This window comes from Myotis daubentonii, chromosome 16 (assembly GCF_963259705.1).
Source record: "Myotis daubentonii chromosome 16, mMyoDau2.1, whole genome shotgun sequence".
Taxonomy (NCBI): Eukaryota; Metazoa; Chordata; class Mammalia; order Chiroptera; family Vespertilionidae; genus Myotis; species Myotis daubentonii.
Genome location: NC_081855.1, coordinates 21,750,986 through 21,778,186, shown reverse-complemented (window position 1 = coordinate 21,778,186; position 27,201 = coordinate 21,750,986). Strand labels below are relative to the sequence as shown.

Sequence of the window (27,201 nt, the reverse complement as noted above, 5' to 3'; positions counted from 1 at the left end):
TGTTCAGAGAGCTGGGCGGGTGCCCTGGAGCTCTGCCCTGGGGCAGGGACTCTGGCTGGGACTTGCCCCTTCAGCTGGTACTAGGAGCACCCACAGGCCTCCACCAGGGAAGCCAGGGCCTTGTGCCTGGGAGATTCAAAGTCTCAAAGTCGGCTCTGAGGAGTGGCAAGGGGCGGCCGCGCGGGGGGGGGGGGGGGGGGGGGGCGGGGCAGGAGCCTGTCTGGCCAGGTGTTGGGAGACTTTCCCACTTGACCACTGTCCTCTTCCAGCTGCTGAGCTGAGCGTTGCCTTCTCAGGGCCTCAGATCTTCCATCTGTAAATGGGCACTGCACCCCCTGTGCATCTCTGTAGGCGTCAGGATCCACGGGGCAGCTGGGTGGCTGGTCGGCCCCACTGCAGCAGATCACCGTGTGGAACCGCCGTTGAGAACGTGGGCCCTGGAGCTACCCAGCTGTGCCACCATCACGCCAGATCGATTTTGTCAAGGTCCTTAACCTCTCCGAGCCACGGTGTCCCCGCTGGTAAAATGGGGGTAACAGTGGTACCGTCTCACAGGTGGTTGTGAGACTGAAATGAGCTGGGCTGTTAGGTGGGTGCTGGTCCACAGTAACTCACACACATCTCCGCTCTGACCTCCCGCATGCTGACGCAGCCGAGGGCTGGGAGGAAGCTGGGCTGTGCCTAAGGGGAACAGGAGGGCTGGGCCTGGCTCACAGAGCTTCTCTTTTCTCTTGACTCACAATCTCTCCCTCACTGGCCACCCCACTCAGAAGAGGGGTCAGAGCAGGGGTGACAGGAAGCTGAACAGGACCGAGGGAGGCGATGGGATCATAATAGATAATAATTATAACGGCTCCCATAACGGCGTGGGAGCCCTGTGCTACGTGTATATGTCCACTTGTAATCTTGTGGGGTTCGTGGCAGCCACCCTATATTATACGGGAGGGAACGGAGGCCTAGAGAAGTTACATAACCTGCTGGAGGGCACGCGGCTCCAAAACTTGGGGGACTGAGTGCTGAGGAGAGGAGAGTGGGGGAGGTACTAGGATGGCTCTTGCCTCCCTCCAGAACGTACGGAAAACAAATTAAAATCCATCTGTGGCCTCCCTTCTCACTCTCCAGCCCCTAACTCTGGGGAGCTGGGAGGGCATGGGCGCTTCTGGCCTCTCCAAGGTCTCAGATCTCAGCGGCCTCGAGGAAGTCCGAGATGCTGTGAGGTCTGCTCTCCCTCCCCTGGTTTAGCCACCCTGAGTAAGGGTGGGGGAGTCCCGTATGCTGCGAGTGAGTCCTACTGGGTCTGCTTAGGTCTCCGGCCCGCCCCTGAGCCAGTCTCTGTGGCCAGGGGGGTGGATGTCCTGGTTGGCCAGGCCTGGCCAGGTGCTCCGCGGGTGGGCGGAGCAGAGCTGCTTTGCTCTTAGAGAGGCCAAATGGATGGAGGGCAGGCAGGACCCAAGGTGACCGTGGTACCTGTTCAGCATCCCCTGGGTGTGGGAGCCAGTGTTCTGATGCAAGCCAGAGGGTGAGCCATGTGATCCTTCCCCTCCTGGTGGTGGGCGGAGGGTGTGGCCGGAGCTGAGGACCACCCGGCCCGGCTGAGAGGCCAGCTGTCCCACACTTGCCCCTCACAGCCCTGAGCTGGGTCAGGACCCCGAAGCTGCTCTCACGGCCCATCTAGGCTGCTGCCCGTGCCCCCTGGAGGAGTCAAGAAAGTATAAATGTCTGTGCCATTTGTCCACAACCTGGGGGTGGCCCTGCGGCACCACAGCAAGGACCTGACTCCCCCAGTAGCAGCGGCCCCCAAACAGGAAGCTGCGGGGAGAGGGGCCGGGAGAGAGGCCACTGGTGGCAGCCACAGCAGCGTTGTTTCCCTTTCCCGCTGCTTGGGGGCAGGGCAGGGCCTGGCGCCCCTTCTGTGTCCCCCTACCCTAGTCTGGTCCAGTGCAGGTGCCACGCCCACCGCGGGCTGTTTCGGTGAGCGCCCACTGTGTACCTGGCGTGCTCAGCGCCGGTGCACGAGGAGGTGGGGGCCCGCCTTCAGTTCCAGCTGGAAAGAGCACTACACACAGGTGCCACCTCCCACCCTGTTGCATGAAGTGTGGCACTGCTGGCTTCTGCCTAGACACGTGAGGGGGTCTGGGAAGTGCTGATCTGTGCCCGCGTAGGGTACCTGTGAATGTATGTTGCAGGCGTGCTTGCCATCTGAGTGTGTGCCTGGGCTGAGTTCTCCTGCCCACTCCTGAGCCAGTTCATGCACATATGTGAGCATCACATATGATGCATGTATGTGTGTCTTCATCCATGTGTGAGCCTGTGCCTGATGGGGAGTTATATGTGTATAAGATGTGTCATGTCTCATATACAGACATGTGTGTCCAGGTGTCTGTTAATGAACTTGCATGTGAGTGTGCAGTATCGGTGTACATGTGTGTGCATCTAATGACACACATGTGAGCATGCATGTGCCTATATGTACCGGCGGAGCATGTGCATGCATGTGCACATGCATGCGTCCCATGCCACAGGTGTGCAGGAATCATTACATGTGTGAAGCTGGCTTTCCTGGTGTGCGCTAAGCCATGGTGGAGCAGGAAGGCAAAGGTCCCATCTAGGACAGTGGGTGTGAGGGGCCCCGTCTGCAGGGCTCCCCCAGTCTCCCAGCCCGGTCTTCCTCTCCTGGCCTGGCCCAGGGTGGGGATCCACGGCCCTCCTTCGGGTTCTGGGAAGCCAGGGCTGTTTGGGGCTGAGCTGCCAGCTCGGGCTGTGGTGTAATCTGCTAGCCGAGCCCTTTCCGGAGCTGCGAGTTCCTCTGGGCGTGGGGAAGCTGCCCTCTTCAACCTCCCCTGCTTGCCTCGGTGCCTCCCAGAACTCAGGACACACCTCCTGGCCCTGTGGCCTCACCCACAGGAAGTACAGGTTGGGGGGCAGGCCATGGGGGAGGTGTCACGCTGGGCGCCCTGCCCTACACTGGTGGCCCGTTGAGGCTGCTGCACCGAGACCCCCTCGCCGACAGCCCCAGGGACATCGCTTGGACCTGGGGCCCCGCGGCCACGACCATGTTCGGCAGGAAGCGCAGCGTGTCCTTCGGGGGCTTCGGATGGTGGGTGACAGGTTGGGGGTGGTGGAAGGGACGGGGTGGCTAGCTGAGCAGTCTTGTTGAGCACTCTGGGTGGCTGTGGGTACAGGGACCTCAGGTTATGCCTGAACCCTGGGTCAGTGGGGGGCACTTTTAATGCCAGCTGATGGAGATGGAGGATCCTGGCGGGGGCATCAGACACTGTAAGCTTTTCCTCGCCGTCTGTTGGGTATAATCTTCTAGGGAAGTCGGAAGGTTGGAGCTGGAGCCAGTGTATGTGGTGACGGGTTGTGTGTGTGTGTGTGTGTGTGTGTGTGTGTGTGTGATGTGTTCCCATTTATGTGTAGGCACCTTTGTGATGATTGTGCATGTGTGTGCGTGCCTGAGATTGTGCGTGAAGCGTGTGTCTGTGTGTGAGGTGTGTGCCTGGCTGGGAGGGTGTGTCTGTGGGTGAGACCACGTGCATGCCCTTTGTTTCCGAGCCGGTGCCAGTCTGTACCTCTGGCGTTCTGTACCTGTGTGTGTGCTTGTCTGTGCATGTGTGTAACGCTCCCGTCTGTGTCCTCTTTGTGACTTGGTGGCAGAAGGAGCCTGTGGCCTGCTGACCTTGGGGCTGCCTCCTCTCTGCAGGGGGTGAGCTGTGAGAGGAGGGGGCAGGCCTGCATCTCCAGGTCCCTCCCCTCTGTCCCTCAGCCTGGACAGCCAATCCTAGCTCTGTCCCAGCCTGAGCAGCTGGGTCTGTGCTAAGCCTCTTGCCTGGCGCTCTGGGCCACCTCTTGCCTCTAAGTTACTGTCCGGGACAAAGAATAGGCCTTTTCCTCCGCAGGGGCCAGAACATGGGGAGATGGAGGTCAAAGGCTTGTCTGGTCAGCAGCTGCTGGCAGCGTCTCCTCAGCTGGGGAGCGGGGGTCTAGTGGTTTTCATTATCGGTTTCCTTTCAGCTTCTGGGCCTGGGGCGTTGTCAAAGTCAGGTTCCCGCTCTTGTAGAGAGGGTGTCCGGGGGTGTCCTGGTGTAGAAGCTCGGGGGCGATGGGGAGCCCAAGACGTGAGGGAGACCGGGAAGGAGGCCTGGGCGGCTGGGAATGGAAGGGCTCTGTCCTTTGGCTGGTTCCTTGGTCCCATATGCATGCAGCTTTCCGTTTCCCCTTTCCCCGCCCCGAAAGCACTTGGCCTCCCGTCCTCTGGAGGAGGGCCTGTGGGTGCTCCGTGTTTGGCAGGTGAGGACCGAGGAGTTGCCAGGAGTGGCCCAGTGTGGCCCGGTGCCTGCTCATGGGCCTTCCCAACACTCACACCAAGGGCTGCTGTCCTGAGGCTGGGGTTTGTGTTCAAATCCCTAGTCTGCTTCCTGGTCAGGGACCGTGTGCGAGGCTGGGCGGGGATACATGTAGGGCTGGGCCCCGGCAGTGACACGGTGGAGCAGAGAGAGGGACTGTGCTTGGCACAGCGTGAGGGCTCAGGAGATGCTTACGGAATGATTAAGTGAGGCGTTTTGTCCACTTGGTTGGGGACTTGAGCTTGAGAGAATGGCAGGGCTTCCTGGTAGGCTTGGAGGTTTGGGGTGGGTGTCATCTGGGCATGGCTGTCAGCTGGGAGGGGATATCAGTTGGTTAGGGGCTAATTTACAGCTTTGTGGAGCCTGGTCCACTGCAGACAGTGAGCGCAATCTCGGGGGTGGTTACTTTAAAAGCCCCTTTGAATGCCAGAGGTAGACCAGAGGTGGGAGCGAATGGGATGGGGAGAAGGTTTTGAACCTCGGGACTTTGGCTTCTGGGAAGGGAAAAGTCCGTGTCACAGCCACTGCCCCATCTTCTGTCTCAGCCCTGCCAAGGCCATAGGCCCCGCCCTCCCGGGCCCCGCCCCAGCGTGGGAACCCTGTATGGGTCAGGCTGCTGGGAGGTGTGGATGTGGGGAGGACGGGGTGCTGCGACCAGAGTGCGGGCGGGTGGTGCGGGGGTTGGGCTGAGTGGGTGCCACGCCAGCAGTGCAGGTTCAGTGCTGACTCCACCCTGACTCATTGAGGAACTCAGATGGGACACTTCCCTTCTCTGGGTCTCAGTTTCTCCATGTGTAAGTGGGGGCTTTCTGCCTTACCCACAGCACAGGGATGTTGGAAGAATTAAGAGACTCCTTGAGAAAATGTAAAATGTAAGGGCTTATTGTTCAGGGTTACAAAGAACAGGGTTACAGTTCTCTACAGTAGAATTTGGGGATCTGACTCCTGGGTCCAACATACCTTCCAATGGTGGGTTGAATGGGAGAGGAGGAGGGTCGGCATCCCAGAAGGGGTTGGGGCCAATGAGACCCTAGGGGACCAGTTACGGAAGCCCCAAGGATGGGGTCCAGGAGACATGTGGCGAAGAAGCTGGAGGGACTTGGGCCAGGAGCCATGGGGCGTGGCTTGTTTTGCTATTGGGAACTGACATAAAAAGGTATGGGAAAACAAAGCTTTTGAGGTGTCCCAGGGGCCCTTCCGGAACACCCCAAAGTTATTCCCACGTCAAGACTCTTACTTACAATTTAAATTTTAGGAAGTTTGTCAAAATATATCAAGAGGTTTAGACATTTGACTAAATAGGATCATAAGTCATGATGAAGCAATCCTTAATCATCCATTTAACCAAAGTGGCAATGAAAGATTTCAAGGAAAACACAGAAGTTGACATAATTGTTAGCAAAATTTAGTTCTTACTATTGAGGAGATTCAGTTTTTTTAAAAAAAATAATCAAGGACCCGATTAAGACAACATAAAACATAAATTATTTTGACAAAATATCGAGTCTTTGCTCTCTAGGCAGAAATTTTTTTCACAGTATCAGTAGCAGACCAATAGTCCTTTTAGCAGAGATAGAAAACCAAACTCTAATTTTGCTTCAGCTTACTTTTCTTTTAAAAATATATTTTATTGATTTTTTTTTTACAGAGAGGAAGGGAGAGGGATAGAGAGTTAGAAACATCGAGGGGAGAGCAACATCGATCAGCTGCCTCCTGCACACCCCCTATTGGGGATGTGCCCGCAACCAAGGTACATGCCCTTGACTGGAATCGAACCTGGGACCTTTCAGTCTGCAGGCTGAGGCTCTATCCACTGAGCCAAACCGGTCAGGGCTTCAGCTTACTTTTGATAACTTGCTTACCTTGGTTCACAGTACATAGTCTTTCCAGATAAGAAACGAAGGTTGCAAAGTAAGAAGCTCAGGATATATTGGGGACCTTGAGGAGAGAGGCATTAACCCCAAGTCTATAGGTACTGCCGGCGAAGTCTGATGGCAAGAACATGGCTTAGCTTCTTAGCCTTAAGAGGACTTTTAACATTCATTCTGAAGAGTCCTGAAAAATTCCTGCAAAGCAGAGTTAGAAGAGCCTATGTGGTTGACAGTATTCTTGCTGGACTTAGACAAATAATCAGGCCAAGTTTATTGAAACTAGACTTATTTTGCAAATAAATTAGTCTGAATTTGGCTGTTTTTGATAAAAATGAGCGTCATCTTAGAGAGAAGATGGTTCCAGGAGAAACTGTCATATACTTTTGTGGATATTTGGTTCCAGTGCTGTTCATTGTCTTTGCAGTTAAAAATTTTTTTCTACCTGTAAACTGGCCTGGATCCTGAATTTTTCTAGTTTTTTTTAAGTACTTGGCCGCAGCTCTCCAAACTAGCATTTTCACTCTCCCATCCATTGGAAACACGGAACTAACACTGCCTGTTTCCCAAGGCCATGCGAGCTCAGGTGGGACAGCTTGATGTAGACGTCAGAGAAATCACCACAATAGCTCCACTCTGGACACTCTGTTCCAGCTGCAAAAGATCACCAAAGACATTCTCACTGAGACCAGGAGGCTCTATCAGACTATGACTGTCACTCTGTCGGAAGAGGATTAGAGACAGACATCTAGAAGTCTTGATTACCTGCTTTCAAACCTAGAAACCAGTATTACAGTCTGCTCCAATCATTAACCTTTGTTTTTCTTTTGTTTCCATAGAAATGCCTCTTATTATATACTAGAGGCCCAGTGCACAAAAATTCGTGCACTGGGGTTGGGGGATCCCCTCAGCCTGGTCTGTGCCCTCTCCCAGCTGGGGACCCTCAGGGGATGTCCACCTGCCAGCTAAGGCCTGCTCCCCGGGGTGGGGGGGGAGGATCGGGCCTAAGCTGGCAGTCAGACAGCCCTCTGGGAGCCCTCTAAGCCATTAGTTCGACATCCTTAGCATCGCTGTGCTGGCCAGCCATGAGCCGGCTTCTGGCTGAGTCGCGCTCCTCCTGTGGACGCGCACTGACTACCAGGGGGCAGCTCCTGCATTGAGCATCTGCCCCCTGGTAGTCAGTGCGCGTCATAGTGACTGGTTGTTCTGTGGTTAGGGTCAATTTGCACATCACCCTTTTATTATATAGGATTTGATTGCTTGCAAAAAAATTAAAAAAGGGTGCTGGGAGTTCACTCAGAGTGAAAGGATCCTTCCCCCAACTTGGTGCTGATTTGTGATTGCTGGGACCTCCCTTAAAAGCTTTTAGGAGCACCCCATCTGAACTTTCCCCTCTGAACTTCCACCCTGAGACCACTCTCCTGCCCCCAATGGCCCCAGCAGTCAAGTATATGGGAAGAAGCTTGTGGCAGATCTGAGCTGGATGGACAGGGGTGGCTGAAAGAACTTTCCAGGGTTTTAAGCATCTTGTAGGTGTGGTGATTTTGGTGGCACTGATGGTGTTACTGATGCAGAGGTGACACTGATGGGATGGTGATAATGGTGACACTGATGGTGATGGTGACATTGATGGTGGTGGTGACACTGATGGTGATGGTGGGGACACTGGTGGTGGTGGTGACATTGATGGTGATGGTGGTGACACTGGTGGTGGTGGTGACACTGCTGGTGGTGGTGACACTGATGGTGATGGTGACATTGATGGTGATGGTGGTGACACTGGTGGTGGTGGTGACACTGGTGATGGTGGTGACACTGATGGTGATGGTGGTGACACTGGTGGTGGTGGTGGTGACACTGATGGTGACATTGATGGTGATGGTGGTGACACTGATGGTGGTGACACTGATGGTGACAGTAGTGGTTGTGACCCCTAAACAAGAGGAGACACCAGCGGTGGCGATCTTGCCTACCTTCCTGTCTCTGGAGAGAAAGGGGCCTCTTTCCTAGCCATAAGGGCTGACATATGTGGAGGGTAAAAATAGAAGCTGAGCAGCGCCACCTTGTCTTCCAGAGAGGCGCAGGCTGGGCAGAGGCGCTGGCTGCCAGGACAGTCTGCCGCAAACGTGATCTTCCCTGTGCTGAGCTCCTGCCCGTCATCTAGAGCTGCAGTCGGGGCTGTCCCAGGAGGGGGCCTGTCTCCTTGGCTGGACTGGCAGTTCCCAGAGCAGGAGGGCCCTTGGTGCTGGAGGTGTGTGGGGGGGGGGAGGGTGCTGGCATCTTTTCAAAGTAGAATCCTAGGAAGTGCCGATGTGCTGAATGTCCAGTTGCCAGTGACTGGTGGGTCTGTGTTTCAGAGTCTCCCTGTGGAATGGGGGCGATGAAGGGAGAGGCTGCCCAAAGTGCTTACTGCCCCTGGTCTGGCGTCGGATGCCTGGCTTCAGGCTCGGACATTGACTTTACCCTTCTGAGCCTCAGTCTCCTGACCTCTAAAATGGAGAAAATAACTGGACCCGCCTCATAGGGCTCTGTGTGGCTCCAGCCCTCCCAGAGCTCACCGCCCTCCCTGCCGGGGCTGGGGGAGAACTCCCCCCGGAGCAGCCGTCCCCGCAGCGCCGTCCGTCTGGTGGTCTGGACCGACCCAGGGACCTCTCGCCTGCAGGTGCTCCGGGGGAGCCTTCAGTCCTGGCACTGACCGAAGCCCTTGCTTTTCTCTTGGCAGGATCGACAAGACCATGCTGGCAGGCCTGAAGGTCAAGTAAGTAGCCACTTCCTGTTATGTAGAGGTCAGAGATGAGGGCAAACCAGAGCTCTTCTGGGGCCCTGGTTTCCCCGTAAGTTGTGGGAAACATGGGTGGGGCTGTTGCATTTGTCACGCTCTGCTCCTCAGTCTGGGGGCCTCTGGCCTGGAGGAGGCTGGTCAGGCGCTTGCTCCCTGGCGTATCTGGGTAGCAGATGCTGGAAAGGTAGCAGCAGCACCAGAGTGGTGGGACTGACTGTTTAGCGCCGTGACCTTCAGCCTACAGCTTAGGGGTGTAAGAAAGAGAAATGCATTTTCTCCCTCCCTAGTTTTTATGTGAAGCCCTAGTCCTACGGGCTGTCTGTCTGGCATGCCCACCTACCTAAAGACGGTGCTATGTAATCCTCGGACAGCATGAAACAGCCCGGTGTGCGCGTGAGCAGTAGGTTACTGAGTCATCCGGTACCAGATGGTGCCATGCTGGGCGGCCTGGCCCTGGGGCTCTGAGGCTTCCAACACCAGATTCTGGGACTGGGAATTATCTGCTCCGTTTACCATGCGTGTCTGCCTGTCTGTCTGGGAAGCCCTGAGCAGACACACCTCTCTGCTCGAACCCCCCACTGCTCCTCCTCGCCGCTGTTGTTCCTTTTCTCGCCGTATTTCTGGCCAAACAATCTTGTCTGCATCCTGGTCCTCTTTCCCCCCTGAGACTTCAACAAAAGTCACTTCCGTCTGCATCCCTCCTTTGGGCAATGAGTACTGACCCATCACCTGCCCCAACGGAGTGAATTGAAAATGAGGGAAATTCTAGGAGGGAAAAACAGCATTGGTCATTAGCTCAAAATACTATCTGCGGCAGGGGAATTAGCTCACGCATGAGAAGTCACCCCTTTCAAGGCAGCTCCTTCTGCCTACAACTCCCGCATCTTGGCTGAAAGGTTTCCCAGGCCAGCCTTCCTCTGCCCTGCCGTTCAGTTGCCAGCACTGCTTGTGTATGCCCTGGGTACAGGTCTCTGGGCAAAGCACAGCCAGTCTTGAGGGTTGGCATATGAAGCGGTAAAAAATGAGGCCTCCCACAAAAATGAGGTTTTGTTCAGAAGGGTGAGGGTGGGCAGTTAGGGCAGGGATGCATGGCAAACTGTTCCTGCCCTCGGGGAGCTTTTAGTCTCTTTGTAGAGTTGACGTCAGAGGTGCAGTGGGAGCAGTCAGTCCTGGAAGACTGGCAGGAGGAGGTGGCTTCTTTAAAAAATACATTTTTATTGATTTCAGAGAGGAAAGGAGAGGGAGAGACAGATAGAAACATCAATGATGAGAGAGAATCATTGATAGGCTGCCTCCTGCCCACCCCACACTGGGGATCGAACCTGCAGCCCAGGCATGTGCCCTGACCGGGATTCGGACTGTGATTTTCTGATTCATAGGTCAACGCTCAACCACTGAGCCATGCTGTCTGGGCAAGGAGGTGTCTTCTAAAGCAGCTTTTAAAGATGGGGCTGGACAATGGGCCCACCAGTGCATGTACATGGGATGCACATAGTACAGCCCAGTGTTCAGGGCCAGTCACTCTCAGGTATGGCATAGCTCCTCTGGACTTCAGTTTCTGTAGCCTTTGTCCAAACAGCACGACAGTGGCCTTCCTAGAGCTCCTTATCTGCCTATTGGATGAGATATGCGGCATGAAGTGGAGATACTAAGGCATGTAGAGTGGTACGTGTCTATTTTGTGGTGCTGTCTTGTGACATCTTGTTCAATTTCACAAGCATGTATCGAGGGCATGTTTGCTTTCACTGGTGAAGGTGATATATGTAACCTGGAAAGGAACTAGTTACAGGGTGCAGTGAAGGGCTGGGGTCAAGGGCCGTCGCTGAGATTGGGACCTCAGTGGGTTTTTGGGCACGTGGGGGACAGTCTGAGGGCTTAGGCCTGGAGAGGTGGTGTTGAGATGTTGTTTGAGATAGTGTGTAGGACCATGTTCCTATTATACTTGGTTATGATTCTTTTGATTGTAAGAAACAAAACCCAGTTTAATCTGGTTAAGCAAAAGACGGAAATTAAAAAAAGTATTTTTATTGATTTCAGAGAGGAAGGGAGAGGGAGAGACAGATAGAAACATCAAAGATGAGAGAGAATCATTGTTTGGCTGCCTCCTACATGCCCCTATTGGGGATTAAGCCCACAACCCACGCATGTGCCCTTGACCGGAATCGAACCTGGGACCCTTCAGTCTGCAGGCCAACGCTCTATCCCCTGTGCCAAACTGGCTAGGGCAAAGATGGAATTTATGGAAAAGATTCCAGGGTGCCTCAGGGAACCCAGGGGGAGGAGAGGGAGTAGAGGTTGGGAAGGTCTGAACGGGAACTGGAAACCCATCCCCATCAAATCCTAGCTGCCTTCTTTGCAGAAGTTGAAAAACTGATCCTAAAATGCATATGGAAATTCAAGGATAATCTTGAAAAAGAATAATATGATTTTTAAACTTACTGCAAAGCTATAGTAATCAAGACAGTTTGGTACTGGCACAAGGATAGACATACAGATCAATAGAATAGAATTCCAAGTCCAGAAATAAACCCTCACATTTGTGGTCAATTGATTGTCAATGAGTGCGTCATGACAATTCAATGGAGAAAAATAGTCTTTCCACAAATGGTGTTGGGACAACTGATAGCCCCATGCAATAGAATGAAACTGAGCCCTTCTCTCACACCATATACAAAAATGAACTCAAAATGGATCAAAAACCTAAATGTAAGAGCTAAAAACTCTTAGCCGAAACATAGATAGAAATAGTTGTGGCCTTAAAGAAGCCATTGGTTTTTTTTTTAAGATGTGACACCAAAAACACAAGCAACAACAATAATAACAAATCGATACATTGAACTTCATTAAAATGAAGAACTTTTGTGTTATAAAGGACACCATTAAGAAAGCAAAAAGACAACCCACAGAATGGGTGAAAATATTTGCAAATCACATATAGGAGCTTGTGCCTAAAATACATAAAGAACTCTCATAGCTCAATAATACAAAGACAACCCAATTAAGAAACGGGCAAAGGATCTGAAGAGACCTTTTCCCAAAGGAGATCTGTACATGGACAATGAGCACATGAAAAGATGCTCAACATCATTAGCCATCAGGGACACGCAAGTCAAAGCCACAGTGAGATACTGCCTCACACCCACTCAAATGACTGTAATAAAAAAGACATAATAACAGGTGTTGGTGAGGATGTGGAGAAATCGCCGCCCTTATACGTTGCTGGTGGCAGTATAAAATGGTGCAGCTGCTTTGGGAAACAATAAGGTAGTTTCTCAAAAGGTTACACATAGGATTATCATCAGACCAGCAGCTCCATTTTTAAATATAGATCCAAGAGAAATGAAACTGTATGTTCATGCAGAAACTTGTACACGACTGTCCATAGCAGCATGATTAATAGCAGCCCAAAGTGAAAATAACCCAAATGTTCAGCAGCAGATGAATGGCTAAACAAAAAATGGCATATCTATGCAATGGCATATTATTTGGCCATAAGAAGGAATGAAGTACTGCTACATGCTACAACGTAGATGAGATGACTGTCACCCAGGACTGGCTGCCGTGGGGCTGGGTGAGCACGGGGTTGGCTCAGTGCAGCCTGTCTCCATTGCTGGGGGCACAGTGTCATGCACAGCCCTAATGATGGAGAGATCTAGAACCTCTGCCTTGTAGAAATGGCATCTCTGAATAGAGAGAAAGCTTGTGATGGAGCCCGGAGGGGACTGTCCTATTACGTCTTCCTCAGGAGAGGGGTGGAGAGGGCCGGGAGGAGCCGTCTTCCCCACAGCCTGGCTGGGCAGCATTTCAGCCGTCCTGTGGTTTGGCCAGAAGACGGCACCACACAGTCACGCTTACTGTAGCTTTCAGATTCCACCAGCTCAGAATTCAGAATCCAATTAGAAATGAGGTGAGCACATAGGGCAGGAGCAGACCCCTGGGGGCGCTGATGGCAGCTGCTGGAGCCATTGTCCACGCAGGTTTGGGGAGCAGAGGTTGTTGTTGCTCCTAGAAAGCTCAGATTTCTTGCCATGTCACAGCCTTTTACACTCAGGGCTTCCATTGCCATTCTGTGAGAATGATGCATAGATGATTACCTCTGCGGACACCTGCCTCTCCTGGTTCTCTCGGTGTTGTTAGCAAGGTCACCTGCTCATGTTGGGGGGCGAGAGCAGAGGCAGGCAGGGCCCAGTGTCATGCATCTAATCTGTGCATCCAGTTCTCCAGCCTTCTTTCCAGAAAGTCCATCCCTCCACAGTCTACCCCTTAGTCCCAGTTTAATGGCTTTTTCATGTGCTGGTTGAGGGCCATGATCACCAGTCCATCTTCCACCAGCTCTTTGTTTACTGTGGATTACAAGGATCCTTGAGGCGCCACAACGATGTTCTAGAACCTTCTGGGAAAGCTCCATCTTAGTCAACTCCTCTCTTACACACCTAGGACATGTGCTGAGAGTTTGCTGGGGGGTTGTTAAGGAGAGCTTGATTTTTTGGGGGGGTGGGGTGAAAGGCTGAATCAGTTCAGCTCCCATTTACCTGGCACCTACATTCCAAGCCCAGTGGCAGGCCCCAGGACTGTGGGGAAGCAAAGATGAAGAAGACAGCCTCTGCTATGAACCCTACATCCCCGCAGGGAGACAGACATGTAGACAGACAATCCCAATGGAATGTGACAGGTGCGAACAGAGATGCTCTCAGAGAGCATGGAGGGGGCTTCCTGGAGTCTTGGCGCTGCCCGGCTGTCTCCAAGGGTGAGTGAGGTCAGGCCGGAGAAGAGAGGCACTCCCCAGCAGCAATGCGCCAGGCAGGGGGGCAGGAGGGACCTGGGTGCGGTTATTATTATCAGACAGAAAGCGGGTGAGAGTGCCGGGACAGGAGGGGCTATGCCGAGGAGCGTAGGAGGGCTGGGTGGAGGCCTGGGCTGGCTTCTCGGGGTGTCCCGGGGCCAGCGAAGGGTTTAAGCTGGAGAATAATGTGGCCACATTTGAATCTGGGAACCCCCGACTGCCCTCTGCCAACTCATTGGAGAGCTTGGAAGCCAGGGCAGGGGCTGTGGGGAGAGTGGACTGATTGGGAAGCTATCGAGGTGGTGGACTCCCCAGCCTGGAGCTGGTTTAGGTATGGGAGGTGAGGGCACGGGAGGTCAAGGTGAAGACTGTCGAGTTTCCGAGTGAGCCCTTGGGTGGAGCTCTTGGTCCCATCTACAGAGACTGAATATACAATCTTTGTTCCTTTTTTGCTACTCTCACCTCCTGTGTGGCTGGCTTAGATCCTGACCCTTATACCTACCTCCTCCCCACCCCCCCGAAGGGGACAGAGAAGGGACTCAGGCAGGCAGAGCTGGTGGGGGTCCTGGACTCCGGCCCTGCCCTGCTTGGCTCCTTTGGCAGGTGAGCTCCCGGTCAGTAGTGGCTGCCCTTGAAACTGACAGCTGGCCAGACTGGGCCCTCAGGGAACCCACTTCCAGACACATTCCAGGTGGGGCCAAGGGGAAAGTTGGTTTCTGTCCAAGTATCAGGCCCTGGTCCATTGGTTTCTTTAGGATGGGCCTTGAGCCTGCGAACAGTGTTGGCGTGTGAAGGCGTGTGTAGGCATGTGGTATGCTTGCCTGTGCAGGTGGACATGAGCTTTGAGGGCCCATGTGGGTGATTGTGTGGTGTCTTTTTTGGCTTTAGTGAGTTCCTATGGTAACCACGAACATGTCTGTTTTGGGATCTGGCGTCCGCGGGGCGTGAGTGGCTACAGGGAGAAGCAAGGCGGGCGGGTGCTTAGCTGGCAGTTGGGCTGTGGCCTGATTTCATTGCCAGGCACAGGGGAAGCCCTGGAGGGGCCACTGCCAGGCAGCAAGGGCGGCGAACTCCAGGGACTTGTGCTCTCCTGGCCCGCCTCCCAGCCAGTCCCCGACATGCCCAGGAAGCCCTGGTGAGTCCGGGTTCTGATTTCTTGATGGACAAAGCTCCCTGGGTCTTTACCAGGTCTGATGGGTATCTGCTGACGGGCAGGCAGGGAGCCAGCTGGCAGCTCTGCCCAGTAGGTGCTGGGCTTTGGGCTCTTCCGAGATGGGCGTGGGGCTGCGGGCAGGAGGCTCCGTTCATCCTGGGGCCCTGTGTGAGCGCATCCCTGTGCTGCAGAGCTGAGTGGTACTTGTTGATCCCGTGGGACAGGGCTGACTGTGTTACTGTGGGAGACAAAGGCAGGGGTGCAGGAGAACAGCATGCGGAGGGGCAGCCTGAGGCCGGCAGCCCGGGGTCATCGGTCCCTCAGCTCCCCCAGCTCCCCGAAGGAGCCCTGTGGACCCCAGGTCTCTGGCCATGCACAGGCTTCTCCGCAGGTCTCACTTGGCCCAGAGGCCTGCTGGCCTTGCCCGGATGGGAAGGCTCAGGCCCGTGGAGAAGAGGGCTCAGCCCAGCTCACCGGGTGCTGGATCTGGCCAGGGCTGGGAAGAATGGCTCCCACTGGGCTTTGGGGAGCGGCTCTGACTCCCACATGTGCATCCCTGTGCTTCCTGTTCACACGCGTGGACCCCTGGGTGCGTCAGGATCCACCTGGCCTGTTTGGAGAGGCTCATGATGGACAGGAGCCCCAGCAGCACTCAGAGGTGTCTGGGAGTGTGTGTGTGGGGTGCTTGTTTTCACTCCTTCCTCCTGCTGCTCCTCTAAGGCTGGACCCTGGGAGTGGGGAGGGGTGGGTGAGGAGTGGGTGGGTGCTGGGCATTGGCCTCTTCTGAGATGGGTGTGGGACAGTGGGCAGGAGGCTCTGTTTTTCCTGGGGCCCAGCTGCTCCCTCTGCCTCTGGGGCCTTGGGAGAGGCGGTGCTGGGACAGGGTGGGCAAGCCCAGTGGACATGAGGATGGACAGCTAGAGGTCATGGGCCTCAACCTCCCTGTTCACAGAGCAGTGCCAGAGACCCCAGGCGGGGACTGCTCACTGGAGGGCGCAGCATGGAGGCGGTGGGTGCAGGATCAGGACACGGGAGGCCAGCAGCTCTTCTCTCTGAGCGGCGCCTGGCCCCTTCCTGCTCCTCCTAGGCCTCCATCTCCGCAGCTTCCTGGCGGAGGACCTCATCTTTTCTTCTGAAGACAGACCTGTTGTCTGCAAGGATCTGTCGGGCCCGAGCACCACCGTGGTGAGGCCCCGGGCGCTGGCGAGCAGCCTCGGTGCTCTGCTGAGCGCCACCTGTCTCACCAGGCCTTCCTCTGTGCCAGAGAAGCTGAACATTTGGAGTTTTAGCCAAATCTTGACAATTAACTCAAGAATGAAAAAAGAAAAAGCCCTATATGGCCTCTCCTGCAGGCCCGGGTCCGCCCCTGGGGTCGCCAGCGTGCCACCTTGCTCCCATGCGCCCGGCATCCCTCTCGGGTCCCAGCTCCCTCTCCCCCTGGCGACTCCCCAGTCCCTCTCCCCAGTCACCCCTCCCCTGGTGCTCTCCTCCCTCGGCTGCTGACTGTTCACTTCCTGCCCTGTCCCCAGATTGGACTCACTCTCAGTGAACCTTTTCGCTCTTCCAAATCCAGTTCTCTCTCTGTCAGTGGGTTGCCATGGGCTTTGGTCCCCTCCCGCCCTCCTCCCGGTTTAGGCCCATGATCTCCTGCCCAGACGGTGACGAAGGCAGTCTCATCAGCCTCCTCCTCGGGGCTGGCCAGCTCCGACTAATTCATCATCCCCAGGCCGGCTCCGTCGCTGCCCTCCCTGCTCCGAGGAGGCCCGACCTGCCGCCCCCACCGCAGACTTTGTTCGGGCTGATTCCCCAACGGCTTGTCCCTCAGACCCTGGTGTGGGGACGGATGGCGCCACTCCCTGTCGGCGGCGGGGGCCGCATAGGCTTTGGTGGTGTTGACTCCCCCGTGGCTTCTCTTTCCGGCACTGGCATCACTCCCTGTCTTTGGTCCACACCAGATAGTTTGAGCCTCTCCCCCTCCCCCAAGCAGCAGCTTCCACACCTTCCTGCCCCTTGCTGTCACCCCGGAGGCTTTGTACAAGGCCTGGTGCCCAGGCTGCACTCATTCCAGAGCTGGAAGACAGAATGTCCGGGGTAGGACCAGCGTCTGTACCGTTTAAAGATCCCGTCTGCGTAGGAGATGCCGGCAACCTCCCGCCTGGCCGTGATAAGAAAAAGTGTCTCCAGACGTTGCCATTTCGGGGGCAAGTGTAAAAGCTCCCCCACCCCGCCGAGAACGCCGAGAACAGGCCAGGTTCACCTTGTCAGCCTTCTAAAATACGCACCCACCGTGAGTCCATCTTAGTGGCCAGGCAGCCCATGTTGAAACCCTGACTCTACCAGCTGGGTGACCTTCGGCAAGGTACTTGACCTCTCTGTGCCTCAGCACAACTCTAGTTTTTCTCTTTCTCCTCTTTATTTCTTGTAACGGTGTCTCCTCTTAGCCTTTGGCTCCAGCTCGTTGATGTGACTTGCTTTCTGGTACTTCGTTTTCTGGCACCTTTCAGCCTGGACGTCTTTGCTTGTGCTGTTTTCTGGCGTGAAGTGCCTTTATTTCCTCCTCCTCCATCAGCACCACTGTGCCCATCCTTCCAGGACCAGCCTCGAGGCTACCTCCTCTATGAGCACCTCCTTCCCCACGCTCCTGAGCAGCCAGAACCTCGGGGCTCACTAGCTCTTCCTGCCTTAGGGTGTCCTTCTCCCCTTGAGGTCAGAGGCCATGGGAGCCTGCAGTGGTTCTCAACCTTCCTAATGCCGCGACCCTTTAATACAGTTCTTCATGTTGTGGTGACCCCCAATTTCATTGTTACAAATGGAACATAACTAAAGCATAGTGATTCATCACAAAAACAATATGTAATTATATATGTGTTTTCCGATGGTCTTAGGCGCCCCCTGTGAAGGGGTTGCGACCCACAGGTTGAGAACCGCTGCCTAGGGTGCCCCGTCCAGGCTGCACCACTGTTCTGTTGTGCAGGTGAGGTGCTGACCCCTCCCTGCTTGGGCCGCGCTGTGAACCGGCAGGTTACCGCAGCGTCACCTTTCACCCCACGCCCAGCTCATTCTGAGAGGGTGGAGTGGGCGGAAATCCGTGCCTGGCAGGCCACAAAGCCACATAACTGACTTTCGGAGCCCTGCCCTGCGAGGTGTGTGTGACACGGCAGTCGTTGTCTTGCCACTAGCAGATGCCATCAGGAATTGAGAAACTTTGGGCTCTAGACTCTCCCAGGCCCACTTATGGGCCCAAGAACCAGGACTCATAGGGACATAGGACAGCCCTGTCCCCACCCTGCCATGCCCCGTCCAGACCCCGTCAGCCCAGCCCAGGCTGGCCCAGTGATTGACACCCCCCCCCCCCCCGCCCCGGCTGCAGTGCAGACCCACGCTGGGGACGCAGCTTCCTCAGGCCTGGGTGGGGCCAGGAAACCTGTGTGTTATCAGGGCCAGAGTGGGTACCTCTGAGGCAGCTGGGCGTGCAGCTGTTTGGGAGCCAGTGACATTTAAAGCGCTCTCTCTCCCCACAGTACAGGCTCAGTGGTTGGGTTCATGTGGTCTGGGTGACCTCAGGCAAGTTACACATCCTCTCTGTGCCTCAGTTTTTCTATCTGGGAATAATAATAGCACCTCCATGTAGATACACTTGTTGTGAAGTTTAAAGGAGGTGACCCAGGGGAAGCATGGAGCACAGTGCCTGGTACAGAAGGCTCGGTAAATGTCACCGGCCTTACTGTGTCTCATATTAGTAATGACAGTGCTGGGCTGTGTGGACACATGTAACCACGTGACACGCCCGCCTGCCTGCAAGCATACCCACCCCGGCAAACTGGAACGATGGGCACCCAGACCCAGGCCTGCTGCCGAGCACAGACATGTGCAGGTGGCGGTATGACTGTAGGCGCACACGTGAACACGCGGTTACTCGATAAATATATCAGGAGGGCAGACGTGTGTGTGTGTGTGTGTGTGTGTGTGTGTGTGTGTGTGTGAAGCCTGTGGATATTCACACTCTGACTTTATTCCTAGAGTTAGCAGCCCCTGGGCTGAGCTCTGGGAGCCCAAGGTGCCCCTTGTTTCCACGGCAACCACAATGCAGTAAAAATAGGAGGCAGAGGGAGGAGCCTGGAAAGGCCTGAGCTGCGGGGAGGGGCGCCCCCGCCCGCCACGGCCTGCTTCCACATCCTGGGCAGACAGGCCCTCCTGGTGTTTGTTTGATTTTTACAATAACAACACGGCAAACCTCTGAGGACTGATGACTCAGAGCCGACAGTTGCTAACATTCTGTTGCATTTTCACCAAACCTGGAGGAAATTGTGGTACAATATACACAACGTAAAATGTGCTATTTTAACCATTTTTAAGTGTACCATTTAGTGGCATTAAGTCTATTTGTAATATTGCACACCTGTCACCACGCTTCATTTCTAGAACTTTTCCATTATTCCTGAGCCTGTGCCCATCAAACACTCACTCCGATTTCTCCCACCTCGGCAACCACCGTCCTACTTTCTGTTCCTGTGAATTTGGCTCTTCTAGGAGCCTCAGATAAGGGGAATCATGCAGTTTCTGCCCTTTTGTGACTGGTGTGTTTCACTTAGCATAATGTCAAGGTTCATCCACGTTGTAGCATGTGTCAGAATGCCCTTCCTGTTTTTAAAATATATTTTTATTGATTTCAGAGAGGAAGCTTAGAGGGAGAGAGAGAGAGAGAAACATCAATGAGAATCATTGATCGGCTGCCTCCCGCACTCCCCCTACTGGGGACTGAGCCCGCAACTCAGACATGTGCCCTGACCTGGAATCAAACCGTGACCTCCTGGTTCATAGGTCAACACTCAACCACTGAGCCACACGGGCTGGGCAGAATGTCCTTCCTTTTTAAGGTTGAACACAGTTCCAGTGTCTGGACATACCACATTTGTTTATCCATTCATCTGGGGTGGACATGATTGGCTCCCACCTTTTGGCTGTTGTGAATAATAATGCTATGAACGTGTGTGCACAAATATCCTTTTGAGACCCTGCTTTCAGTTCAATTGGGTATGTATATTCAGAAGCTGAATTACTGGATCACATGGTAATTCTATATTTAACTTCTTGAGCCTTACTTTTAAATAAAAGAAAAAAACATCATAAATTTAGGTTCCTGAGTCACTCCTTTTGGGCCCTATTACCCTGTCTCCCCATCCATAGAGGTGCACAGGAATTGGTGTGTTTCCTCAGTCCATGTTTTCAACACTTGTGCATCTACAGATAAGTGTCTAGAAACACTATCTAGCTCTCTGTGTGTATTAAAAATCCACATGCATGATGTCCTTCTGAATCTATGTGAGTGTCATGAGGGTGTTCTGGCATCAGACTGCTGGGGTTCAGGTCTTGGCTCTGCCACTTACCAGCTGTGAGACCTCAGGCAGGTTACTTAATTTCTCTGCACCTCAGTTTACTCATCTGTAAAATGGGAATAATAGTAGTACCGGAAACCTTCTGGCGGGGTTATTTTGGGAACTATGTAAGCTTATCTATGCCAAGCGTTAGAACAGCGTGGGGATGGAGAGTGCATGCAATGTGAGCGTCGGTACCCTTACAGTCCTGCCTTTGTGCCCCTCCACATGGATTTTGGAATTTGTCCAGGGTGTCGAGTTCCTTCTTTTTAATTGCCGTGTAGCATTTATTTGTACAAACATATTACATTTCCCCCCTTATGGCATCTCCTGTGTTCACATTTTCTTATATTGCAAACAGTGCTGGAGTGCAGGTCCCTCATGTGACCCTCCGCACATTTGCCCGAGAGGTCACGTGGGGAGGGCCCGGGAGCCAGGGCTGCTGGGTCCCAGCTAGGCCAGATGCAGCCAATTGCCCTTCAGAGACGGTTGACCATTTTCACTCCTACCGGGGTGTGTGTGTTTAGTTTTCACATTGATTTGACTGACCAGAGCACATGTTGTTTTATTCTTTAGTCTCAACCCTGAAGAAGCGAATGAAAGCCTCCTGGAGTCTCTCTCCACAGGCCTCGGCTGGATGTGCCTGTTCTTCTTTTCTCTGCCTGTATCGCACGCATTCCCCATATTGGTGCAGTCTTTTATGCCCTTTTTAAAAATAGTTTTTTTAAAATCTGATTATAAAAATAGTGCATGCTCTCCGTGGAAGATTTAGAAAATATGTACAAATATTGAGATGAAAAACAAACCAACCAACCCATGGCTCACTGCCCCAAAATGTCATCATTTTGATGTGTTTCTTTACAAGTCATTTTGTATTTTTTAGTTTCATTTAAAAACTTATTACATAATGACATTTCATCACCATTAAATATTCTTTAAAAACATGATTTAAAAATTGTATATCATCATTATGATGTTCCATAATTTATTTACCCATTGCTTTATTTTGAGATATTATGGTTGTTTATAATTTCAGACTATTAATAATGCTGCAAAACATCCTTGGATATATATTTTTGTATGGATCTTTGATTATTTCTTTTGGCTACCACCAAAGATAAAATGTTTTCACATATTTATTTTTAAAATTTTTTGAGAAAATATTTATTTTTGAGAAAATATTTCTTAATGACTCTTGCCTATTTGGATGTTCATATTTTTCTTGTTGATTCATTAGCGCTCCCTTTTAATTAAAGCCCTGAACCCTTTGCCATTTTTCTTTTTATTTCCAAATAATCTTTCTCTTTACCCCTTGTCAATAAATTTGACTCTGTTGTTTTTTAATGCAAAGGTTTTAAATTTTAAGAGAGTAAAACTGCCTGTCTTTTCATTTGTGACTTCTCTTGTGACTTTTATGCATAGAAAAGTCCTTTTCCACCCAGAAAGTTGACGATTTCCTATATATCCTTTTATTTATATTTTTAACAATTTCATTGCCTTTTCACATTTAACTCTTTAATCCATTTGGAATTTAGTTTGGAGGAAGATGAGATGAAATGATAATTTTATTTTTTCCAAATAATCAGGCAGTTGTTCCAGCGCTGCACTTTAATTTTCAATTTCTACCACTGAATTCTTACAGATCCAAAGATGTATGTCTGGGCTTCTGTTTGATTCCATTGACCTATCTGTGAATCTTGTAAAGGCTCTGAGGTGAAAAAGAGCAAAGTTTGCCTGAATATTGGATAAGGCTGGAGTCTCAGAAGAGTGAGGATTCAGGTTCAATGGGTGGTGGTGGGCTGGTGGGTTGTGGTGATGGGCCTTGAAGGTCAGACTTCAGAGTGTGTGTTCATTTGTTGGGGAGATAGTTGGAGGTTTTCAGTAGAGGCATGGAGGGACTCCATCTGAGCTTTATAGGGGGACCACTGTGCTGCTAGTGCAGACCCAACGGGACCCTGTGGAGGTGGATGGACAAGGACCAGCAGCTGCCCAAGGGAGAGGTGAAGGTGGCTTCAAGTGTGGCGTGGAAGCAGACAGATGACCACAAGGTGCTACAGGGTAGGGATCTGTGAAATGTGGAGGCTGCCTGGACATGGGTTGGAAGGAAAGGGGGAGCCAAGGCGTTGCAACTGGGTGACCCAGAAAATTGTTCTATTAATCAGGCTTTTTTTATGTTGTAAAAACTTACAGGATGATGGTTTAATATAAAGCTATATTGGGGAATAATGATTGTAGCAAACACTGCATGCTGCTTCTGCACAGCCACACTGTGTGAAATGCTCTAAGATGCGTGATCTTTAAAAAATATATTTTTGTTGATGTCAGACAGGAAGGGAAAGGGAGAGAGAGATAGAAACATCAACGATGATCGAGCCCACAACCCGAGCATGTGCCCTGACCAGGAATTGAACCGTGAGCTCCTGGTTCATGGGTCGACGCCCAGCTACTGAGCCACACCAGTCGGGCATTATATGCATGATCTTGATCCTTACCCAACCCCTGTGAGACAGGCGCTCTGATTCCTATTTCACTAGCCTCAGAGAGGCTGTGGCAACTGGCAGTCTAGGCACCGAACCAGGTTTATCTGCCTCTAAACTCATGCTGGTGTCTGCAGGAAGGAGGCACAGAAAGGCCCTGGGTAGCTCTTCAGCCATGTGGCACCCCAGCTCTTCCAGGTCTGGGGTGTGCAGCATCCTCGAAGTATGGCTGGGACCTACTAGCAACTCCAGGATCCCGGTGCCTCTCGTCTGTCATAGCAGCGCACCTTGCTTCCCGCTGCCTTCGCTGAGTGAGTTCGCATGCAGGGGCCCTAGAAGAGGATCCGATTAGTCAGGACTCTTTGTGGAAGTGGCCAGAACCCAGATTCAAACCAGCCTATGTGACGTGTCCTGGTTCTTATAATTGAGAGGTCCAGGGAGTTGTTCTGTCTGGCTTGAGGCATAGCTGACTCCCAGGATTCAAACAGTCCTCCGGACCAGTGCTGTCATGGTCACGTGTGTCAACGTGCGGAGAAATGAATTAAGATTACTTATAATTTAAAATTCAGTTCCCCAGGCGCACTTGCCACCTTCCAAGTGCCATAGTCACACAGCTAGCGGCTACTGTGCTCGATAGCACAGATACAGAACATTTCCGTCATCAGCGAAAGTTTTGTTGGGCAGTTCTGGTCAAGATCGCAGTCCAGACACCCTTGGCGATCTTCTAAGGCCGAACAAACCCAGAGATTCTACCTGGTCTGTGACTTTCACATGCTGTGCAGATGGTCCCCAGGCCAGAAGTCTGAGCTGCACAAATCCCAGTGCCACTAGGTGGCGCTGAGGAGGCGGCCACGAGCTGGTATCCGGCAGCCGGGAGCTCACACACAGCTCCCTGGGCCTGTGAACAGAGAACACCCAGTTCAATAGGTCGTGGGCCCTGGCTTCTCCTGCACCTACACTCAGACACCCACAATCAGGTACATGCGTTCAGACATGACCACACACACCTGTCACTCAGGGTCTCACATGCACAGGCACATCGGCTCGTAGGGCGGGGACGTGACCTGCCCGGTCACACAGCCGGTTGGAGATGGAGCGGGATTCTGTGTTCAGAGAGCGCATATAGGACATCTGTGCCGTCGGTGTCTTGGTCTCCTGCCCTGGGGCCGAAATTCCTTGGGGTGAACTGGGACCCAGGCTTTGTCGGGGGCGGGGTGGGGGGGCCCTAGCCATGTCTGCACGCCCCGCCTCCCACATGGTGTGGTTCAGGAATTTACAAGTGTCTGAGAAAGAAAGACTTAGCATTATAATTCAGTCACAAAGCCGTCTTTTTCCTGGTGTCGCACAATCCACTCCTATTCAAGTGCAGGTGTGGAGCATGTACTGTTGTGTCTGCTGTGGAGGAGCCGTGAACGTACAGAGAAATGTGGGCTGACTGCAAATTCTCGGGGAGCTGCACGCCGCACGCGCCCCTCTCGGGGAGCCGCCCAGAACTCTCGGCTCACATACCCATCGAGCCGAGGTCCAAAGAGGTGGCCATGTTCCTGAATGGTTGTGTAATATGGAAGGCAGCTAGAAAGAATGCAAAACAATGCTAGCGCCATTGCCGACTAGACGGAATGGGGAAGCAGCAACACGAATGGGAAATCGTGTATTGCTCACCTCTGTTGAGGGAGCGGAAGTAAGGAGATTGTGCTAGAGAAGAGGAAGAGGAGGGTGGGGATGCCTGTGGCCATTCTGAAAGGAACGTCTAAAACCTCTGGAGGCTGCCTCTGTCCGTGTCCAGATTCACCTAAAAACGTCTCACCCCCCCCCCTCCTTAAATGCAGGTTTATCACGAGTGCTCCTCTCACCTGTCCCCACAGAGTCATTTTGAGCTCACAGTTTGGACGGGTGGGAGAGGAGGAGAGAGGAAGACACTTTGCAGATATAACTGGGTCAGAATCCGAGTAGAGGAGGCACGAACACAGGGTGTTCATGTGTTGGAGCTGTGAACACCAAGGTCTGATGCAGGAGAAAGGAAGGTGTTTGCTCATCTAATGAACATTCACCGGGTGCCGACCTGCGCCAGGCGCTGTTTCAGGGCCTGGGGGTCTGGGCTCTGCCGCTCACTAATGAGGTTCCTTGGGCAAACCCAGAGCCTCTCTGAGCTTCTGTTTCACCATCTGGAAAGTGGAGATGATGCGAATCCTCACTTTACAGCAGGGGTCCTCAAACTACAGCCCGCGGGCCACATGCAAATACAAATATTGTATTTGTTCCCGTTTTGTTTTTTTACTTCAAAATAAGATATGTGCAGTGTGCATAGGAATTTGTTCATAGTTTTTTTTTTTTTAAACTATAGTCCGGCCCTCCAACGGTCTGAGGGACAGTGAACTGGCCCCTTGTTTAAAAAGTTTGAGGACCCCTGCCTTACAGGGATGTTTGAGGGTTGAATGAGCTCATACCCGAAACACACTTAGCACAGTCCTAGCGCTCACAACCGTGGCTGTTACTGAAGATGCTGAGAGTGGTTAAGTGACTCAGGGCCATGTCCTTAGCCCCGAGAACTCCAGTCTCTGGGGGGGACAGATGTCTCAAAGCTAATGCCAGTAGAGATATGGGACAAGCGGTGAATTCTTCCTGGTGGAATCAGGGAAGGCTTCCTGAAGGAGGCACCTGAAGGTTTAAAATAAATCCCCCTAGGACAGCGGTTCTCAACCTTCCTAATGCCGTGACTGTTTAATACAGTTCCTCATGTTGTGGTGACCCCCAATTTCATTGTTACAAATTGAACACAATTAAAGCATAGTGATTAATCACAAAAACAATATGTAATTATATATGTGTTTTCCGATGGTCTTAGGCGACCCCTGTGAAAGAGTCGTTCGACCCCCAAAGGGGTCGCGACCCATAAGTTGAGAACCGCTGCCCTAGGAGGGAAGGGCTGCGGGGGGCATTTCAGACTGAGGGAAGGGCAAGGGCAAAGGCTCAGGGTAGGAAAATGTATGGAGTTGTTTGAGAAACAGTGAGACAGGTACCCAGGTACTGAGGCAAGAGTGGGGTCTGTTCAGGGAGAGTCTCGAATTGGTGCTGAGGAGGCGGTGGCTGCCTTGGGAGAGTGGCTGGGAGCCCCTGCCACCAAGGGACTCTGGGGTTCTGGGGATGGAGTAGGGAGGTGAAGAAATGGTTACTGCTGAGGAAGAGGGAGGTGGGGCACTGGGGCTGGAGGGGAGGGGAAGGGCTGGGGCTGAAGGTGGAATCCTCAGATGGGGAGTCTGACCCACGTGAGGAGTGGGAAAGGAGTCCTGTAGCAACTGGGGTTTCACGCCTGGAGGATTTGCAAAGCTGTCCCGTGGATCACTGGGGAGTGAGGGAGGAAAACCCAGTTTGCAGGGGAAGGTCATGATTTTGGCCTCGAATACGGTGAGTTTGAAGAGCTTGTGGGTCGTTCCCGTGGATTTTGAAGTTTTTGAGCTTCGAAGTGCTCAGCTGAGTGAATATGGAATGATTTATTCAACAGTGTTCATTGCCAACACCTGTCCTGAGTGCAGTCACACATAGTGGACCCTTCAGACGCGGTGGGGCCTCGTAGTACTTTTTTTTTTTAAAATATATTTTATTGATTTTTTACAGAGAAGAAGGGAGAGGGATTGAGAGTTAGAAACATCGATGAGAGAGATCGATCAGCTGCCTCCTGCATGCCTCCCACGGGGGATGTGCCCGCAACCAGGGTACATGCCCTTGACCGGAATCAAACCCGGGACCCTTGAGTCTGCAGGCCGACGCTCTATCCACTGAGCCAAACCGGTTCGGCTCATAGTACTTTCTAATGGGGGAGGTAGACAGGAGCAGAATAAAGAGCCAGGTGATCTCAGATAAGACCTAGTCCCACGAAGGAAACAGAATAGGGAGGTGATAAGGGTAGGGGAGCAGGGGGCTAGTTTAGGTGGGTGATCAGCAATAGCTTGTGCATAGAGGGGACGTTTGAATGGAGACCCCGAAGGAAGAGAAGGAGCCGACCTTGAGATACAAAAGCCTAGAGGCAGAAACAGGCTTGGCAGGTGTGAAGACGGGGAAGAAGGAGGGGTGGGGGATGGATGGGATGAGAGATGGCAGGCATGTCCCAGGTGGTGGGCAAGATGGGAACAGGGACAGTTCTGGATCTGTACCAGCAGGTGGCACTGTGAGCCCAGGATTGCCCGCTCTGGGAGGCCAGGTGGGCAAGCGGGAGAGTAGGTGCCTTGACCTTGGGTTTGTAACTTGGGGATGGGGCTCCCGCTGTCTGGGGAGATGAGGTGGGAGCCCTGCTCAGGGCTGGGAGAGAAGGGGACGATTTCCTGACTTCTGGCTCCCTCTGCTGTCCCGTTTTCAGTGTTTCTTTGCTCATCTCCCCTCCAGCGGTGACTTTCTCTGTCTCCGTCCCTTCCCCCTCCCG

The 27,201-nt window shown here is 52.9% G+C and overlaps 1 protein-coding gene across 6 annotated transcripts in view; it reads left to right on the top strand.

Moving 5' to 3' along the window:
- Positions 1 to 27,201, top strand: part of RAP1GAP2 (RAP1 GTPase activating protein 2) — a 216,144-nt gene that overhangs the window by 31,320 nt on the left and 157,623 nt on the right. For 3 of the 6 annotated variants that reach the window (XM_059669104.1, XM_059669102.1, XM_059669109.1), the window contains one exon: positions 8,937 to 8,972. The exons of 1 other annotated variant lie outside the window; for it this stretch is intronic. In XM_059669104.1, coding sequence (XP_059525087.1) covers positions 8,937 to 8,972 — 36 coding nt within the window. Of the gene's footprint in view, positions 1 to 2,971; positions 3,098 to 8,936; positions 8,973 to 27,201 lie in introns of those variants that run through there. 2 more of the 6 variants (XM_059669105.1, XM_059669106.1) reach the window with 2 other exon arrangements.